Genomic DNA, 21,329 nt, shown 5'->3' on the forward strand with positions numbered 1-21,329 from the left:
CACTGGGTGGAGCTATGGATGCAGAAAAATTATCAGTTAAGAGAACAAGGTCCCACATAAGCATCATGGGCAGGTGATGCTAAGAGTTCCTATTGCCACACCTTGCCCTACCCATGAATCTATCATTCTACCAGCTAGTAAAGTATCTGACTAACCAATTTCAAATTGAGGAACTTTGGTAGAATTGGCATTCCTGACATTCAGCTGGTTGGTGGCATGTTGATGAGGTCTGACTCAAAGTGGCTTCTCATTCCCACAAGAGGGATAACACAACCAGTCAGTATACTTTGCAACTCAGCCACCTGAATATTACCCCATGGGTTTTTACGTAGTGTTTGCTGTGAAATATCAACCAGAGTCATGCTATAAATTGATCTTTCTTTCAACTGAAGTGCTAGATTTCAGTACGTTATAACTAGTCTTCCTGCTGTCTGATATAGTTAACTTTCCTGATGGAGAGTCCATCACATCACAGCTAGAAACAATGAAGGATCAAGTTTGCTCAGTTATTCAGATAAAAGTTTAAGATAAAAGTGGTTGCTGCACTTGATTGCCATGCGAGGGTGAGATTACAATCAGTATGTCCAGATCATTCTGCCATAACACGTGTTTCGTCAGTGTAAATTGGCCATAACATGATTGACAAATTGTGGACATTGTTTAAATAGCGTGAACTTTCTACTGAATGGGTATAGTGATTTTCTATTAGCAATTTTCTGCAGCACGATTTTCTATAGTTTGAGGTTGCAGAGGAATGCAACTGTTGCATCATAGCAGAACAACCTATACAGGATTCTAACTTCTGTTGTGGGTATTCCTAGAAACATGTGTTGTGATATCTGATGAGGTAACAACTGCAAATATTATTGCATTTAATTTATGCCAGTTAGATCCCTGTGGTGATTGTAATGAGGGCAGCCAGCTGAACATCATAGAGTATGAGTTCCCAGATTCAGGTTGTTAGTCTGGCTTAATCAGGGAGCTCTGGCTAACATAAGAAGACTGAGTATCCGTGATACTGACGATCTGGTGCCTGTCACTGTATGAGGCAGTACTATAGTAAAGAACTGTTTCTTTGTAAATAAAGGGTAACTTGGTGACAGGATACCGGCCTCTGTATTTAAATCCTGTGCAGTTGAATGTCTTTTCTGCAGTTTTGTAGCAGCAGCTGTTTTTTTGAGAACCAGCAGCCATACAAAAATAGGCAAGAAAGGCAATTGAGGGCAGTGAAGAGGTAGAGTCAAAGATGGGTGGAGGTTGGGTGAGGAAACCAGAGATGGGAGGAATTTTGATTCCACCATTCACTAATAAGAACTCACTGAAATTGCACCAATAAATATCAATATTACGGTTAACACTCTATTCTTTCCATAACCAACTGTACAAAATAATTTACTGATAATCTATACACAATTGGTAGGAAAAATTTAGCACCTCAATATCTCATGTATAAATAATAATAATCCTGAAACCTTTATAAATATAACTGAAGTTCCCTTTTGTAAGGCCCCAATTGTTTATCTATCTCCTTCTACTCTAGTTTCAACTCAGGTTCTCTCTGAAGCCAAGAATTCAAAATAGGTGGAATTCTAAATCGACTCTAAAATAGGAGGTATCATTGACAGTGAGGAAGGTTATCAGAAATTTCTGAGGAAGTGAGCTGAGAAATGGCAAATGGCAAGTGTGAAATCTTGCATATTGGGAAGTAAATCAAGGTAGGCATTTCATGGTGAATGCTAAGGCATTAAGGAGTGTGGTGGAATAGAGGGACCTTGGAGTCCAGGCGCACGGTGCTCTGAAAGTGGAGTCACAGGGAGACAGAGCAGTGAAGGCTTTTGGCACACTGGCCTTCATCAGTCAGGGCATTGAGTATAGAAGTTGGGAAGATATGTTGCAGTTTTACATGACATTGGTGAGGCTGCACTTGGAGTATTGTGTTCACTTTTGGTCACCTTGCTATAGGAAGGGTGTTATTAAATTGGAAAGAGTGCAGAAGAAATTTACAAGGATGTTGCCAGGACTCAACAGTCTGAGTCATAGGTTGGGCAAGGTAGGAGACTGAGGGGGGAACTTATAGAAGTGTATGACATCATGATAGACATGAATAGGTCTTTTTCCCAGGGTTGGGGAATTGAGGACTGGAAGACATCAGTTTAAGGTTAGAGAGGAAAAAATAAAAGAGAACCTGAGGGCAACTTTTTTACAGAGGGTGGTATGCATATAGCTGTCAGTAGAAGTAGTTGAGGCAGACACATTAACAACATTTAAAGGGTATTTGGACAAATACATGGATAAGAAAGATTTAGAAGGATATGGGCCAAGTGCAGGGAAATATGGTGAGTGTGTGTGGTTATTTTAGTCGGCATGGACCAGTTTGGGCCAAAGGCACTGTCTCTATGCTGTAGGACCATGACTTTAAATCAGAAGCCTAGTCAGAGCCGATCAGAGCTCGATTTCATAAGTCAAACTTTGCCTGAAGAGACTGCTTTAAACTAAACTGAGCAACTGTGCACATGCTGTTTCCCGCAAAGCACATTTTTTATACTCAGTTCAACTTAAACATTTGTAATTAACTCTCTGCTGTCTAACTCAACTAAGTAGAAGTGTCATAGGTGATGAAAAATAACAGAATATGAGGTCATGTAGCCCTAATATTAGTACACTTTCCTATGACCCTTCCAGCCTACCATTCAATCTTAAATATATTCTTTTCAAGCTTCACCCCAGCCAAGGTTTCTTGACAATAACTTCATAGTTTCTTCAGCTAATTCATCAATGACCTTCCCTCTATCATAAAATCAGAATTAGGGATGTTCACTGATAATTGCAGAATGTTCAGCACCATTTGCTTCTTAGATATCATGTCAGCTTTTAAAACTGTTCTAGTATTTGCCTCAATTACTATGAGAAGCATCACACATTACAAGAATCCTCAGTTAAAAAGCCTTATTTCTGCATTCCTTCATGACTTGATCCTTTGTAACCTCAGTCTTCATCACCTTGTTTAGTATTCATATTGTACTTCATACAAATTAAGTAATCATGAATTAACAGGCAAGCTGTGATCAAACATACAAATGGCATATTAAATGGCAGACACAACCAAAGTTAATCAAATTAATTTCTCAGCAATCCATCCAGTTGAGATAATCACTGTTTGTCCTCCTGACACAAAAGTTAGGTAGGAAGGAAGGGGATGTTGTAATACTCAGGCAGGGTGCCCCCAATAAATAAAGAACATCTCTTGAAGGTAGGATCTCTTTCTTGCTGTCCTTTTGAAAATATGTTGTCCTGTATTTTGGTGTGGGCAGTATAGGATAATTTGAAAAGCCCAATGGAACCATAATTATGACTTGCATATGGGCAGACTGCCAATTTCAGAGCCTGCCCATCCTACCTGTTATTGGAGTGAGTTTGCGAGTAGGAGGGAATGTGTTGTGTGGTGTACTTGCCCTATTTTAAGTGCCCCACCAATTGAAAACATGCCAGGTGGACAGTGCTGTCAAGTGCTTAGGTTTCCTCACATTTAACTCCTTTTGAGAAAGAAAGCTTCGCCCCAGCCAAGGTTTCTTGACAATAACTTCATAGTTTCTTCAGCTAATTCATCAATGACCTTCCCTCTATCATAAAATCAGAATTAGGGATGTTCACTGATAATTGCAGAATGTTCAGCACCATTCAGCTTCTTAGATACTGAAGCATTCAAAGTTCAAAAGTAACAAAAGGGAGCTAATAGACAGGTAGTGGTTATAGGGGATTCTATAATTAGGGGGACAGATAGTATCCTTTGCAAGCCGGATCGGGAGTCTCGCATGGTGTGTTGCCTGCCCGGTGCCAGGGTGCGAGACATCTCTGACCGGCTTGAAAGGATATTGGAGCGGGAGGGGGAGGATCCAGTTGTTGTGGTCCACGTTGGTACCAACAACATAGGCAAGACTAGGGTGGAGGACCTGTTTGGGCATTACGAAGCACTAGGCAGGAAATTGAAGCACAGGTCCTCAAGGGTCATAATCTCCGGATTACTGCCCGAGCCACGTGCCAATTGGCATAGGGACAAGAAAATTAGGCAAGTAAACACGTGGCTAAGGGATTGGTGTGGGAAAGAGGGATTCCACTTCATGGGGCACTGGCATCAGTTTTGGAACAGGGGGGATCTGTACCGTTGGGACGGTCTCCACCTGAACCGATCAGGTACCAATGTTCTGGCGAAGAGGATAAATAGGGTGGTCAGTAGGACTTTAAACTTCTGAGTTGGGGGGAAGGGAAAGTGAAAGCAACAGGGAGTATGGAGGTAAATGGAAAGATAAGCAGCAGGATAGCATGTTTCCAGGCGGATTTAAAATTGAGGCAGACTGAGAATGCAGAAAAAAGCAAGGATAACTTAGGACATATGACTTACAACATCTCTAATAAGGAAGTTAGCATTAAGGCACTTTACCTGAATGCTCGTAGCATTCATAACAAAGCCGATGAATTAATGGCACAGATAATAGTGAATGATTATGATGTAGTAGGCATCACAGAGACTTGGTTACAGGGGGGTCAGGACTGGCAGTTAAACCTCCATGGTTTTTCGACTTATCGAAAAGACAGAGAGGTGGGCAGAGGGGGTGGAGTTGCCTTGTTAGTTAAGAACAAAATTAAATCTATGGTATTGAATGACATAGCGTCGGATGATGTGGAGTCTGTGTGGGTGGAATTGAGGAACCACAAAGGCAAAAAAACCATAATTGGAGTTGTGTACAGACCTCCTAACAGTGGTCAGGACCAGGGACGCAACATGTACCGGGAAATAGAGAAGGCATGTCAGAAAGGCAAGGTTACATTGATCATGGGTGACTTCAATATGCAGGTGGACTGGGTAAATAATGTTGCTAGTGGATCTAAAGAAAGGGAATTCATGGAATGCTTACAGGATGGCTTTTTGGAACAGCTAGTCATGGAGCCCACAAGAGAGCAGGCTATTCTGGACCTAGTGCTTTGCAATGAACCAGACTCTATAAAAGATCTTAAAGTAAGGGAACCCTTAGGAAGTAGCGACCATAATATGGTAGAGTTCAGTCTGGAGTTTGAAAGGGAGAAGGCGAAATCTGATGTAATGGTGTTACAGTTGAATAAAGGTAATTATGAGGGCATGAGAGAGGAACTGACTAAAATAGACTGGAAGCAGAGGCTAACCGGGAAGACACTAGAGCAAAAATGGCAGGAGTTTGTAGGTATAATTGAGGACACTGTACAGAGGTTCATTCCCAAGAAAAGAAAGATTAACCGGGGAGGGATTAGACAACCTTGGCTGACAAAGGAAGTCAGGAAATGTATTAAAGAAAAAGAGAGATCCTATAAAGTGGCTAAGAACAGTGGGAAATCAGAAGATTGGGAAGGATACAAAAGCAAACAGAGGATAACAAAGAGTGTAATAAGAAATGAGAGGATCAAATATGAAGGTAGGCTAGCCAGTAATATTAGAAATAATAGTAAAAGTTTCTTTCAGTACATAAGAAACAAACGACAGGCAAAAGTAGACATTGGGCCACTTCAAACTGATGCAGGGAGCCTAGTGATGGGAGATAAGGAAATAGCAGGAGAACTTAACAAGTACTTTGCGTCAGTTTTCACAGTGGAAGACAGGAGTAATATCCCAAAAATTAAAGGGTGTCACCGGGCTGAGTTGAGTATGGTTGCCATTACGAAAGAGATAGTGCTAGAAAAGTTAAAAAGTCTTAAAATTGATAAATCTCCTGGCCCCGATGGGATACACCCTAGAGTTCTGAGAGAGGTTGCTGAGGAAATAGCAGAGGCATTGGTTGAGATCTTTCAAGAGTCACTGGAGTCAGGAAAGGTCCCGGACGATTGGAAGATGGCTGTAGTAACCCCCTTGTTCAAGAAAGGATCAAGGCAAAAGATGGAAAATTATAGGCCAATCAGCTTAACCTCGGTTGTTGGTAAAATTCTAGAATCCATCATTAAGGATGAGGTTTCTAAATTCTTGGAAGAGCAGAGTCTGATTAGAACAAGTCACCATGGATTTAGTAAAGGGAGGTCATGCCTGACAAACCTGTTGGAATTTTTTGAAGAGGTAACAAGTAGGTTAGACCAGGGGAACCCAGTGGATGTGGTCTATCTGGACTTTCAAAAGGCCTTTGATAAGGTGCCACACGGGAGACTGCTGAGCAAGGTGAGGGCCCATGGTGTTCGAGGTGAGCTGCTGGGATGGATTGAGGATTGGCTATCTAACAGAAGGCAGAGAGTTGGGATAAAAGGTTCTTTTTCAGAATGGCAGCCGGTGACGAGCGGTGTCCCGCAGGGTTCGGTGCTGGGGCCACAGCTGTTCGCATTATATATTAATGATTTGGATGAGGGAACCGGGGGCATTCTAGCGAAGTTTGCCGATGATACAAAGTTAGGTAGACAGGCAGGTAGTACTGAGGAAGTGGGGAGGCTACAGAAGGATCTAGACAGGTTGGGAGAGTGGTCCAGGAAATGGCTGATGGAATTTAACGTGAGCAAGTGCGAGGTCTTGCACTTTGGCAAAAAGAATATAGGAATGGACTACTTTCTAAATGGTGAGAAACTTAATAAAGCCAAAGCACAAAGGGATCTGGGAGTGCTAGTCGAGGATTCTCTAAAGGTAAACATGCAGGTTGAGTCTGTGATTAAGAAAGCGAATGCAATGTTGTCTCTTATCTCAAGAGGGTTGGAATATAAAAGCAGAGATGTACTACTAAGACTTTATAAAGCTCTGGTTAGGCCCCATTTGGAGTACTGTGTCCAGTTTTGGTCCCCACACCTCAGGAAGGACATACTGGCACTGGAACGTGTCCAGCGGAGATTCACACGGATGATCCCTGGAATGACAGGTCTAGCATATGAGGAACGGCTGAGGATACTGGGGTTGTATTCGTTGGAGTTTAGAAGATTAAGGGGAGATCTAATAGAGACGTACAAAATAATACATGGCTTTGAAAAGGTGGATGCTAGAAAATTGTTTCTGTTAGGCGAGGAGACTAGGACCCGTGGACACAGCCTTAGAATTAGAGGGGGTCATTTCAGAACGGAAATGCGGAGACATTTCTTCAGCCAGAGAGTGGTGGGCCTGTGGAATTCATTGCCACGGAGTGCAGTGGAAGCCGGGACGCTAAATGTCTTCAAGGCCGAGATTGATAGGTTCTTGTTGTCTAGAGGAATTAAGGGCTACGGGGAGAACGCTGGCAAGTGGAGCTGAAATGCGCATCAGCCATGATTGAATGGTGGAGTGGACTCGATGGGCCGAATGGCCTTACTTCCACTCCTATGTCTTATGGTCTTATGGTCTAACCACCATCCCTTGACATTCAATGGTGTGAACATCACTGAATCACCCAATATCAATATCGTGGGGGTTACTATTCACCAGAAACTCAACTGGACTCTGGCTACAATAAACACAATGGCTACAAGAACAGGTGAGAGGCTAGGAGTACTGTGGCATATAACTCACCTCCTGATTCCCTAAAGTCTGTCCATCATCTACAAGGCAGAAGTCAGGAGTGTGATAGATGGGGGGGGACACAGTTTCAACAACACTCAAGAAGCTTGAGATCATTCAGGACAAAGCAGCCAGCTTGATCGACACTTTATCCACAAACATCCATTCCCTCAACAGCTGACACTCAATACACACTAGTGCTACTATCTGCAAGAAGCACTGCAAAAATTCACCTTTCAAACCCAGCACCATTACCATGTAGAGCAAGGACACCACCAACTTCAAGTTCCCCTCCAACATCCTGATTTGGAAACATATAATCCATTCCTTCACTGTCACTGGGTCAGAATCCTGGAGTTCCCTTGCTCATGGCATTGTGAGTCAATCTAAAGCACATGGTTTGTAGCGGTTCAAGACAGCCCACCACCACCTCCTCAAGGGCAACTAGGGACTGGCGATAAATACTGATCAGCCAGCAATGCTCTCATCTCATAAATAAATGAAAAAAAATTCCAATGGACTTCAAGATATTATCATTTTAATAAATAGCTTATGGATACATTCAACATTTTAATTTCTTCACATTTACACATGTTGCATTTACAGAATCGGAAGAGCTTCATCAAACAAAATTAATGCATGTGAGAAGGATAATAGGATTTAAGCATAATAGCATTATCACAGTCTATATTTTTCCTTTACTCTTTCATAAAACACTGGACAGAACCTACATCTTTTGTTGGTCATAATGTACTTAAAGTACATTAAAGTTTTCTTTAGAAACAACTTGGCCAGCTTATAGTCCTATTTTGTACATTTTTTAACATTTTCTGCAGAATCTTCAAACAGTAATCTGCACCAGTATATCAATAGGGGGGAGATTGGTCAAGTATAGAACCATAGAACTCCTACAGTATGGAAGGATTCTTTTAAGCCTATCAAGTCCATACCTACGCTCTGAGCATCTGCTACTCATACCCTACCACATCCCATAACCCCACATTTACCATGCTAATCTACCTAGCTTATACGTCCCTAAACACTATGGACAATTTCAATATGGCCATTCCACCTAGCCTGCAGATCTTTGGACTGAGGCGGAAATCCAGAGCATCCAGAAGAAACCAACATATAAAACAGGGAGAACATGCAAAGTCTACAGAGACAGTTGCCCAAGGCTGGAATTGAACCCAGATCCCTGGCACTGTGAGGCAGCAGTGTTAACCACTGAACCACCATGCAGAGTGTTATGGACTAGATTCAAACTCCCTCAAAATATTATAAGATAGCCTAGACCCTAACATTTTCTTATTTTTAAAGGTAAATGTAAGGTGTTGTGTTACAGATGCAATGCAATTGTTCAAACCAAAATTAAAATAAAACATACTTTATTCAACCTCTATAGTTAAAACATATAACAAAATAAAGAAGGAATTGGGACAACTTAACTCTTATTGAAAAACTTAACAGATTGTCTCATATCCAACTATCGTAGCAGGTAGAGAACCCCCAACTTTTGGCTGTAACTGAAAGAGGTAAAAATTAGCTTCCACTTCTTCAAGACCCCAACAGCAACTGCTGAAAGCTAAGCTAAAGATTCTGGTTCTGTGGGAGTTTGACCATCTATACAGGTTGCTTTTATTGTTCCAATTTTAAAAAAAAACAAAGGCTTCACAAGTTGTTTAGTATATTGTTCCTGCTAAACTGCTCAATCACCTCTGCCTAAAACTATCTTCAAAAAAAAGGACAAAATAACCTCTTTAAGCTACAACATTGTCATAATATGTGATACAAATGACTTGCTAATAGATTTCCTTATTTTAGTGCAGAGGTACATTGGTTTTCTTTTGCTCTTCTCTCTTGATAGAAAAATGTGTTTGGTTAGTACTTCAAGTTTTTTTAAAGGAAGAAGCTTCAGTATTGTCTTCCTCAATCACTTTCGTCAAGACAGATTGTCATTTCATTAATTAATCAGCACTGAATACAGTCTTTGTATAAGGGCTTCCATGTGGTCTGACTGAGTTCCACCAGTTCTTAACCAGTAGCCATCTTTGCTCCAGGCCTACTGGCCATCCCCAGTCTGCTTTGGGCCACTGGCTGCCCCCTGCTCTGCTCTGGGCAGCAGGCAATCCCCACTTCGGGTCACTGGCAGCCCCCAGTCTGGACCACTGTCTGCCTTAGCTCTGCTCTAAACTGCTTACCATTCTGGGCCTGCTAGCGGCTGGGCTGCAGATCGCTGTCTCCACGCCCTGGGCCACTGGCCGCAATCTCTGCTCCATTCTGGGTCTCTGGCTGCTATTCCTACTCCGATCTGAGCCACTGGCTGCCATTCCCATTCTGATCTGGGCTGGTCCTGCCCGCTGGCAGAAAAGGAGAAAGAAGAGAAAAAAAGTACGAGAGGAGAAAAAAAAGGAAAGGAACACATGGAGCAGACGAGCTCTGCTGAACTCTCCTACTTTGCCACCATCTTGGGCTTGGATAAAACCTGCACCAAGGCCATTTTGCTCTCATTACTCGTCGTCTTTCAGTTTTGTTAAGTGATGTGCCACAATCTTCGTATTCTCCCTGCTGACTCTTCCTCCACAATTTCATCCAAATATTTTGACATTTCAAATCTTCATTCAAGTGTGGTACTTCCTGTGACCAAAGCTGTCACAGGTTCTTGTCTCTTATTGTCTAACACATGTTTTGTATGTGAAAGTTTGTTCTTTACTCTAATCTTATTCCTTCATTTGTATTGTAATGTAGAAAGTTCCTCACGCTTTGCTTGGTCCTGAACTGCTTGTTTTGCCGCTGCTCATAGTCAATCTTAAAATGTTCATATTTGCCTTTTCAAGTAGTTCCACCTGCCTCTGCATCAATGGTAAGCTTCTTGAGTTTGGTCACAGTACTTTTGGGAGTTGTGCAAGTTCACCATGACTGGGCAACTGCTACAATCAATCTTACCTTTTGTGCCTGCCAAATTATTACTAAATATCAAATCTACCACTTCCACAGGTGAACTAATTCTCATAATAAAAGCTTCATTTACTAAGTCACTTTGTAAATTAACACAATGCAATGGACAGCTTCATAAATTCTCTGTATGCCCCATGTTAATATTTTGTTGTTCATGAAGCCATCTGGGAGAACAATTATTAAGAGCCATTATCAATGACTGAACTGCTCTCATGTCTTTCAGAATTCTAATTTGTTTACTTTTTTTGGTGGGCAATAAATTCTGACCTCGCCAGCAACACCTACTTCTCATGAATGACTAAAGAATATTACTGTTTAGTAAATTCCCTTAGCAATAAAATATCTATAGCCTCCCACAACCTGAAACACTTTGACTAAAACCAAGAAAGAAATCTCTTGACTGTCTTAAACCCTTTTCACCATTTTAATAGATTTTGAGGGAACAGTTGAATCAGTTTGCTGTTTTAACACTCATTTTCTTTAGAGATGGGATCTTTTCCAAAAACTCCTTAAGCCACTATTCATTTAATGTTTACGTACCCTATCTTAGTGATAAAGGCACACCGGTTTCTTTATCCTTTATATAATTATCTCTATTGACTGAAACAACTTCTCTCTTCCCCCGAAGACACAATCTTTTCTTTTCCTACAGTTTCCTTGCGGAGTTGCAAATGGTAATCTACTGCCCCCATCTGCCTAAGTGATATATCATACCCATCTATCAGATCTGTTGCTTCCCTTATCATTGAAATCTTGCAGTGTTCCAAGTATGATCTAAGGCTGCTATGATGCTGTTTTTCCATCATTAGTAGCTCTCTCATGTTCTCAAAATACATTTCAAGCTTCAAGGCTTGAACCTACCAGTAACACATTTCTTCCTCCATACCAATTCTGCAAATATTTCATTTAGTATTCTCTGTAAGGTCTGAAATATTAATTGATAATTGACAAGCAAGTCTATAAGCATTCAGTACTGCAGAATTTTAATGAAACAATTTGCTGAAAAAATTGGAAAAAACATCCATCGCTTTTCCTACCAAAATGCTCTGCAAAACAAGAGTCCATGTCTGCTTTGGTCACCTGAACGTAGTAGCCACTTTGTGAAATGACATTAAACATCTCTCAATTCAGTCCTCAGTGAATTTAGGCACTAAACAAAGGTTTCTTATTACCATCAAAACTGGAAGTGGAACTCTACTCTTCAAATTTAACTATGAGCTTTTCTTTCACTATACAATCTCAGCATTTCTTTAAACAGTTCATTCTTTTTGTTTTTTTTATTGAAGACCAGAAGACATTGGAGCAAAAGTAGTTCAATCAGCCAATTTCATTTGCTTTGCCATTCAATGAAATTGTGGCTGATCTCATAATCCTTAACTCCACTTCCCTGCCTTTTCCCCAAATCCTTCATTCCTTTACCAATAAAATCCTATCTATCTAAATCATGAATATATTTAGCCACCCAGTCTCTATGGCCCTCTGCAGTAAAGAATTCCACAGATTTGTAATCCTCTCAGAGAAGAAATTCCTCATCATCTCTGTCTTAAGTAAGCAACTGTTTGTTCTCGGATTATGTCCTCTCGTCCTGGTCTAGCCTACAAATGGAAGAAACCCTTCTGCCTCTACTCTTACATCTCTTACTAAGTGCTTTCTCTTGAAGAAGAGGTTCAAGCCTTCACATTTGCATTTCTTATGCTCTTTGTTTTTCAAATTCAAGATTTTGTTTTTCTCTGTCTGACTGACTTTAATCCAAATAATGCTGCATTCTACATGTCCCCAAAGTTTAGCCTGGACCTCTGTCATTCAATCCAATGACATTACACCCAATCTATCACCTCAGGAATAAATTTTCTCTCTCCAGAAAAGGTGTAGTAACTGAAAAAAGCATTTTTTATATCAAGGAATATAATAAAAACTGAGAGAACTGCAGATGTTGGAAATCAGTAACAAAAATAGAAATTGCTGGAACAACAACAGGTCTGGCAGCAACTGTGGAGAGGAAATCAAAGCTAATATTTCAGGTCCAGTGACCCTTCCTCAGACCTTCACAGCAAAGGGTCACCAATGATTCCCAAGGCTTCTTTGAGCTCCAAACCCCTAGCAGCATGGAACTAATGGAAGCAATTCAGCTGCATAGAGTTTCCACTTTGTTTATTGCAGTCTCCCTGTCACTGGGCTCATTTTTGTGCTGTAGTCCAGTCTTATGGTCATTGCTTTCATGCATTGTTTCATGCACATGTCACTCAATTTTGCCAAATTCACAATTGAAAATCCCATCCATGCCCTCCCCAGCTCCTGTGAGCAAACTTGCAAAAGAGCTTTTCATTTGACAGTGGTTCTCTGTTCCACCCCTGTTTTGAAAACTGGACATGCCCCAGAGATGTCAAGTTCCAGAATAGCTCTCCATTTGATTTATAAATTGCACTCATATTCATTTCCAATCTCACTGATACTTGGAAGACTAGCTACTCTTCCCTGGTTCAATCTCCAATTCTCCTCAAGCACTCCTCAAGCACTTTGGGCGGCACGGTGGCACAGTGGTTAGCACTGCTGCCTCACAGCGCCAGAGACCTGGGTTCAATTCCCACCTCAGGCAACTGACTGTGTGGAGTTTGCACATTCTCCCCGTGTCTGCGTGGGTTTCCTCCGGGTGCTCCGGTTTCCTCCCACAGTCCAAAGATGTGCAGGTCAGGTGAATTGGCCATGCTAAATTGCCCGTAGTGTTAGGTAAGGGGTAGATGTAGGGGTATGGGTGGGTTCCGCTTCGGCGGGGCAGTGTGGACTTGTTGGGCCGAAGGGCCTGTTTCCACACTGTAAGTAATCTAATCTAATCACTCAGTCTTTTTCCACCTATGTTCCTATCTCTTGATACTTAGTTCCTAGATGTCCTCTCTTGTTTCAAATCCCCTTTTCTTCACTCACACTGTTAAATCTGCCTTTCTTCACAAATTTCAATCCTGACTTTCCTCCTCCCATTTCCACTGAACATCCATATTTCTTAGGATCACCTGTCTAATTTGCTATTTTGGGACATTGCTGTGTACAAAAATCATGGTCATTTTGGCCTTCAAGCAATACATTAATTGCAAAGCATCCATCCCAAAGAAGTGAAAAGCAATGCATGAACAGTATGTTCTCACTTTGTAATCAAAGGTAAATCTTCTCTGATATGTTTGGCATTACTTTATAATTTTTTTTACTGAACACATGAATAAAAATATGCAATCCTTGCAACAGTGTCATCTAAATTTGTTGAAATATATTTGGATTTGAGTGTTGTTCTTGTAGAAACTTTAAAATGTGAGATCAGATTTAAAATTATCCTTAAAATGTTTTTTTAAAAATCTGACTAAACTTTGTATTTGAAATTTATGTGACATCAGCCAATTGTTACTGATCTGCATTTTAGGATGAAAAAATTGAAAGAAGAAGGCAGGAACTTTTGGCAGAGCGAGCTGAAAAAAAGAAAGAAAATGAGGTAAAATTATGTTCTAATCTCCTGATGTTAATGAGGCTGCTGTCACCATTCGCTCTCAAGTTAACATTTCGAGTCAGATATGAATCCTCTCCTGAAGATAAGTCATCAGAATCAAAAGATTAACTTTGTTTCTCTCTGCATATGCTGCGATTTCTGTTTTTGTTTCATATTTCCAGCATCTTTTATTTGTTTATTCATCTTCTTTAGTTGTCTGCCAGAAGGCAGGTCAGCTTTAAACTCATGGGTAGGGTAAGGAAGCAGGTTCCTAGCTCTGCCCCAGTTGAAACAGACATTAAACCTTGTACTGTTGGCACCAGGCTGGTATGTACCACCCAACTGAGCCAAGTTGCTGTGAATACACCTGTAAGTGCTATGTCAAGTTGCCATAATCTTACCAGACCATAGGGCTGTTCTCTCATTAGAAAGAGAGAGAGAGAGAACCAATGGTGGTTTAACCTGAGGGAGAGTTATGTAACAGAGCTATGAATTGTCATGGTGGAGGTTTCAATTTTCTTTCCAGGAATCTCTCCTGCTCTTACTGCCTGCATTAGAGTATTTACAGGGTGATGCTGAACCTATTTCGCCATATTAGGAACATACTTTCCTTTGCCATTAAGTTCTGAATGAATCTTGAACCTGGAGCCTCTGGCTTACTACTGCACAACGGGACCTTGTTTAATCATATAAATTTGAAAGTGTTTAATTCTAAGACATACTTTACATTTTTGTCTAAACTATTATTTATGTACTGATTTTGTAGGCATTTGAACAAGCCTCAAATGAAAGCGAAGCTACTGACGAAGAAGATGAGGAAAACATTGAGGAAATATTAGCAGATGAGTTTAGCGTGGGGGAGGAAGAGGAAGATGAAGAGGATGAAGAAGAGGAGGATGCTATTGAACGAATGAAAACTGAAATTGGAGAAAAATATGAGGCAGATCATGACAGAATAGAGATACTTCGGGTACATAAATACAATGAATTTGTATTTCCAATCTTTATTCTGATGATCCAATTTTTACCTAATAATCTGCGTTTAACATTCACCATTGGATGATTGTAATTAAACAAAATTATCCATGCATTGCACAGGGAAGGGTTTGGATACAGCCAATTCCTGCTGCATTCTCCATGGCAATGTCCTGACCAATAAAGCATAGCCTCAATTTAATCAACTAACTAAGACTGACTGTGAACATTTCCTGCTGCATCTCCATTCCAACCATGGTCTAACCAATCAGTACCCTCTTCTCATGATTCTCGTATGTAAATGATCACTTTTAAAGTTTGGTTTCTTGGGCCTCAATCCTGAGAAGTGCAAGATGAAACCCTTCAGTTTTGTGCCTCTTTTTAGCAATCAGCAAAGACAGATAATCTAATTATTATCTCATATTTACTTGTGGGATCTTGCTGGACATAAGTTGTCCACCACATTTGTTTGTAAACTGGCAATGACCACTAATCTGAAGCTAATTCATTAGCTGTGAAGTCCTTTGGGATGATTTAATTTAAAATTATGTTAATCTTACTTATTTGTTTTATCTACTTAAAAGAAAAAAATTGGAAATCTTTGGCATCTATTGTTATTTTGATGTGCATGAACATGTTTTCATTTTTTAATGGTGTTAGTGTGTTCTAACTATGGCAGGATTCTGATTACAATTATGATTGTGTCCTGAACTAATAGAGTGGTCGAAGGATGTGTTGCTACTGTGGTATGTGGGAGCTGCTAGACTTCAAGGTGTGTGAGCACTTTGCTGTGATCAAGCACAGGAGGGTATGCATTGTAGGTGAGGCAAATATAAGACCCAAGAGGAAGCTTTCGAGGAAGTTCTGCCCCTGCAATTGTCCAACAATTATGAGATTCTTGCAAGCTGTGTCTCAATGAGAGCAGGGATTGGAGGTAGGAAAGTGAACTGACCACAGCACCATAGCACAAGGAGCCATTCAAGTGGGAATATAATAAGAATGTAGTCATGATAGGGTATAGTGTAATTAGGAGGAAATGTTAATCTATTCTGCAGCTATGACCTTGAGTCCCAAAGGTTGTCTTGGCTGCCTGGTTCTGGGATGGAGAAGAACCTGGAGTGAAAGGGATTAGATTCAGAAACATTGATAATACAAGAAAGGGGTTTCTGCTGAAATATTTTGAACAGTTAAGAACTAATTTAAAAGAAAAGATCTTCAAAGATGGTAATTTTAGGATTATAACCTGATCTACAGGCAAACTGACATTGCTTAAATAAAATCAAGGCTTTAAAGAGTGCAGGCATTTTGGGAAAACAGCCTCCTTAAGCACTACAAGACTTCTGTGCTTCTATGATTGAAATGTATGGGAAATAGTGGCTGTAATATAGTAGAAGTTAGCATTCATTTTGAGTGAGAAACTAGGTCGGAAATAACTATATTAACTTAAATAAGGTTAATTATAAAGAAAGGATGGCTAGGTCATTTGGAATTCCATTACAGAAACAATAGACAGAATGCTCCAATTGTCTAACACTTTTGAAATTCTTTCAGCATGTCTGGTGAGAGTGAAGGCTGAAAAGGTTGATGAACTAACTGACCATGATACAGGATTCAAGTTCGGAGCAAATATTCGTGATGTGATATTAGGGGGCAGCATAATGAGGATATTAACACCATTCTCTGCAGTAATGAGTGAGTCTAGATAGTTATATTGCCTGCCCAATACCAAGTTTCAGGACAGCTGCTCACAGCTGGAGAAGAATTGCATTGAGAAAGCTATTATCCAATCATCATGGTATATGTAGGTGCCAATGACATTGTTTAGATTAGAGTGGTGCTGGAAAAGCACAGCAGGTCAGGCAGTATCCGAGGAGCAGGAAAATCAACGTTTCGGGCAAAAGCCCTTCATCAGAAATAGAGGCAGGGAGCCTTCAGGGTGGAGAGATAAATGGGGGGGGGTTGGGGGGGGGGGATGGTGAGGAGGCAGTGGGGGAGCTGGGGAGAAGGCAGCAATGAATACAATAGGTGACATTGGTCAGCCAAAGAAGAAGGCAATGCATAGTCTATGAAGAATAACAAGTCAAATAAAGAAGCAGAGTCTCAAAGGTCATAATCCCAGTATTATTACTAAAGGCACATGCAAATTGGCATAGGACAAATCAGATTAGAGGGATGAATACGTGATTCATAGACTGGTGTGAGAAAATTGGATTTCAATTCATAGGGCATTGGCTGCACTACTGGGAAAAGTGGGATCTGTGTTGATCTATACCTGTACCATGAAGTGACTTGTGTTCCTGCCAGCCACATATCTATGGAAGTGGACAGGATTTTAAACTAAATAGTAGTGGCAAGGCATCAAATTTGGGAAGATGTGGTCAGTCAAAGTATAGATTCTTGGCCAGAGAAAGATATTATAATGGAAACAGACTATGACAGGAAAGGATAGGGAAGGCACATCTAAGAGTTAGACCGACAGAGAAGATTAGAATTTACAAAAAGTATGAAAGGATAAACTGAAGGTCCTGTATCTGAATGCACACAGCATTCAAAACAAAACAGATGAACTGAAAGCACAAATGGAAATAAATAAGTATAATCCAGTAACTATTACAGAGACATAGCTGTGGATGACATAGCTTGGGACCTGATTCTTAAAGGGTACAGGATATTTAGGAAGGAAAGGAAGGTAAGAAAAGGTGGTGATGGGGGTTGGGGAGGTGTGAGTGGTGGTGATGATGCCTCTATTAGTTAATGATAGTATTAGCACAACAGAAAGGGATGTCCTGAGTTTAGGAGAAATAATAGTGGCTAGAAGACTCTTGTGAGAGTTGTATTTGGCTCTTTAACAGGAACCATATTATGAGGTGAGTTGATATTGAGTGGGAAGACAGTGGACTGGGCAACATCCAATTTTACATAACCTCACACTGAAACAACTGGAAAGCCGATGATATCCCCACTCGTCAACCAATCAGCATCCTCTTCAAAGGTGGTATAAATTGTTAGTCTCTTCGAGATTTGGTATTCTTGAAATTTGTCCTGATGAATGCAAGATGAAAAGTTTGACAACATATCTGTTTTCTTCAGCAATATTCTAGAACCGAAATCATAGTGACTAAGCATGTAATTTGTTTTATTGTCAAACATTAAATTATATTGAAGTTGGAGAATTATTGATCAAATATTCGTTCAGAACTTCTCAGTTCTCTGCTATACATATAGGTAAATATCCCATCTCCTTTTGATATTGCTGTTTTCTTAATGTTCACAGGATCAACTCCGAGAGAGTTTAATACCATGCATTGTAATAGATGGAAAACGCAAACCTCACATTGTCCACTACAAACTGAATCAGAAAGTGGAACCACTTGTGATAAATCGTGATAGCCTGTTTGAAAAATGTTTCCCAGTGAATATAAGACTGGTTCACAAGATATTGGCGAATTCTTATAAACTTTTGAGTAGTTTTGGCCTCTGGGATGTTGTTGAGGTAAGTGGAATAGTGCAATTGGGAGGAGATGGTCTAGTAGTATTATTGCAGAACTGTTAATCCAGAGATCACGTAATGAAGTGACAACTTCACACTTAGCCACATTATACTGCATCTACTGTACATTTTCAATTCTCAATTTATCTAAATCACCCTGAGCCTTTTTTTCATGCTCTTCGCCATTCTTCATGTCATCAGCAAACTTGAAGGTGTTGCATTTAATTCTCTTATCCAAGTCATTGATATATTGTGAATAGTTGTAGCCCCATCTGTTTGCCTTCCACTCTGAAAATGACGCATTTATACCTACTGTCTCTTTCCAGTCTGCTAACTAATTCTCAAATATATCAGTACAGTACCATTCGTCCCATGTGCTTTGATTTTACATACGAAACTCTGATGTGGGATTATATAAGAGGCTATCTGAACATTCAAATATATCATGTCCATTGCTTTACCTTCATTATTTTGCTTGTTACAGCCTCAAAAATCTCTCATTGATTTCCCTTTCATAAATTCATGTTGACTTTGCATAATCCTTTTGGTATTTTCCAAGCATCCTGTTATCACTTAGTTCATAACAGGGTCCAGCAGTTTCCAACTACTGATAGAACCAAATTGAATCCCTAAATGTAAAAACAGGCTATTTGGCCCAACAAGTCCATGCTGACCTGCTGAAGAATAGCAGGTCCTCTATCTTTAACTCTACATTTACCTCTAACTAATGCACTTAACCTGTACATCCCTGAACACTATGGGCAATTTAACATGGCCAATTCACCTAACCTGCACACCTTTGGATCGTGGGAGGAAACTGGAGCACCCAGGGGGAACTCCACATAGTCGCCTGAGGTTGGAATCGAACCCAGGTCCCTGGCATTGTAAGGCAGCAGTGCTAACCTTTATTCCTGATGAAGGGCTTTTGCCCGAAACGTCGATTTCGAAGCTACTTGGATGCTGCCTGAACTGCTGTGCTCTTCCAGCACCACTAATCCAGAAAGCAGTGCTAACCACTTAGCCACTGTGCTACCGCAATGTTAGACTGTAATTCCCAGTTTTCTCCCCTTCTCTCCCCACACCCTAATTTTTTTAAATGATGGGTTAACATTTGTCACCCTCCAATTTATTGGGACTGTTCCAGAACCTACAAAATTTTGGAAGGTGACAGCCAACTTATCTGCTCGTTCCATGGCTACCACCTTTATTACCTGGATTTTTTAGCCTTTAGTCCCATTAATTTTTCCATCATTGATTTATTTTAATAATACTAATCTCTTTCAAATTCTTCTTCACAATAAATGCTTGTTATCCTAATATTTCTGGGAAGTTTTTGTATCTTCTTCTGTGAAGACAGAAGTAAAGTAGTTGTTTAATTGCTTTGCTAGTTCCTTGTTTTGCCTTATCCATTCTCTCATTTCAGATTGTAAGAGGACTACCTTTGTATGCGTTGACTATTTTTTCCTTTTACATATTTGTAGAAGCTCTTACAGTTTACTTTGATGTTTCTTTCAAGGTTATTCTCATACTCTATTTTTCTGCCTCAATTATCTTCTTGTTCCTCCTTTGACATATACAGTATTTAGTAGTAGCAGCCATGAGACTAACAGAGAGTCTGCAGATGCATTAGCAAATGACTCTGTAACGTTCTATCACTGGCTGTTTTCTCTGCAATTTTCTCTTCTGTTGTCCTCAGAATGTTGCGATTTTCACCCTTTTCCCATTGCATATGAACATGGGGGGGAGGTCATCCTACCCCTTGAACCAATTCTACCAGGCAGTCAGATAATGGCTGATCTGTGTCTCCATATTCCTTGCTTCGTTTCAAAGTGTCAGTTGCTTTTTCCCTTGTCCCTTAACAACTGATATGCTGCTTGATACAATCTGCTAATCTTTGGATTATTAAATTGGCTTTATTGGCAACCTCACAAATCGGGCCAAATCATTTGTACAAGGGTAGTGCTGAAATAGGGTAATAGGCCTCCATCAATTCCATCCTGTGGGTTAATGGCAGTCCTGATCAAATTAGTTCTCGTTGTATATCATACAAATTCATGAACAGATCTAACACGGTCAATTCAGGCCCAGAAAAGTGCAAAGTGTACATCTAATTACCCTGAAAGGGTAAAATATTCTCAAACATTTGAACAACAGGTGAAGCTAGCTACTCAATGCTACTACTATGAAGTAACTACACAAGTGGTGTTCACCACGAATAGGATGAAGCTGGAACGTCAGACAGATATTCTGCCAATTACACAAATAAGTAATCTGTGTGAATTTCAGTGATGGTGCGATGCCAGGTTTGTAGGCTGTACATCCCAAAGACTGGTGGATTGAATCAGATGGTATATCCCTTCAGCTATTTGCAACAAGCAATATACAAACTGCACCCAACCAGCCTATGCTCGCAAAACTCACTGCGCAGTGTTCAACATTAGGTGTGATAACACAATTGGACAACATTTGCTGGATATTTCTGAATGCAGAAAGAATTACACTGACAACCAATTTAGGATGATCAGTTAGGCATTCCTGGATATACCATATCATACTACTGAGGATCCTGTTCTTTGTAGACAAAAGGAACATTACAAGCTCACTATTTGTTTCAACACAACAATATAGGTGACAGCCACTGACTACTTAATTTCTCAGGGAAATGCCTTAATCAATCATAGTCAAATTTCTGTGTTTAAAATTTAAACAAAACCTGACCATTGTTAATTGACATCCATTCCTGATGAAGGGCTTTTGCCCGAAACGTCGATTCTCCTCCTCCTCGGATGCTGCCTGACCTGCTGTGCTTTTCCAGCACCACTCTAATCTAATCATCATTAACTGGCAACACCTTTACCAATCTGATGTGCTTACCAATCAACACTCTTCTCTTATACTTTAAAAATGCTAGTTTCCCCCTAACATTAGAATTCTTGCAAATCGTTCTGTTGAATGTAAGACAAAAGGCT

General features: G+C 40.3%; 1 protein-coding gene across 1 annotated transcript in view; it reads left to right on the plus strand.

The window, feature by feature from the left end:
- ak9 (adenylate kinase 9) overlaps positions 1-21,329 on the plus strand; it is a 267,579-nt gene that overhangs the window by 196,969 nt on the left and 49,281 nt on the right. Inside the window, exons 26-28 of the mRNA XM_072552101.1 lie at positions 13,833-13,901; positions 14,662-14,865; positions 18,145-18,363. Coding sequence (XP_072408202.1) covers positions 13,833-13,901; positions 14,662-14,865; positions 18,145-18,363 — 492 coding nt within the window. The remainder of the gene's footprint in view (positions 1-13,832; positions 13,902-14,661; positions 14,866-18,144; positions 18,364-21,329) is intronic.

This window comes from Chiloscyllium punctatum, chromosome 3 (assembly GCF_047496795.1).
Source record: "Chiloscyllium punctatum isolate Juve2018m chromosome 3, sChiPun1.3, whole genome shotgun sequence".
NCBI classification, from domain to species: Eukaryota; Metazoa; Chordata; class Chondrichthyes; order Orectolobiformes; family Hemiscylliidae; genus Chiloscyllium; species Chiloscyllium punctatum.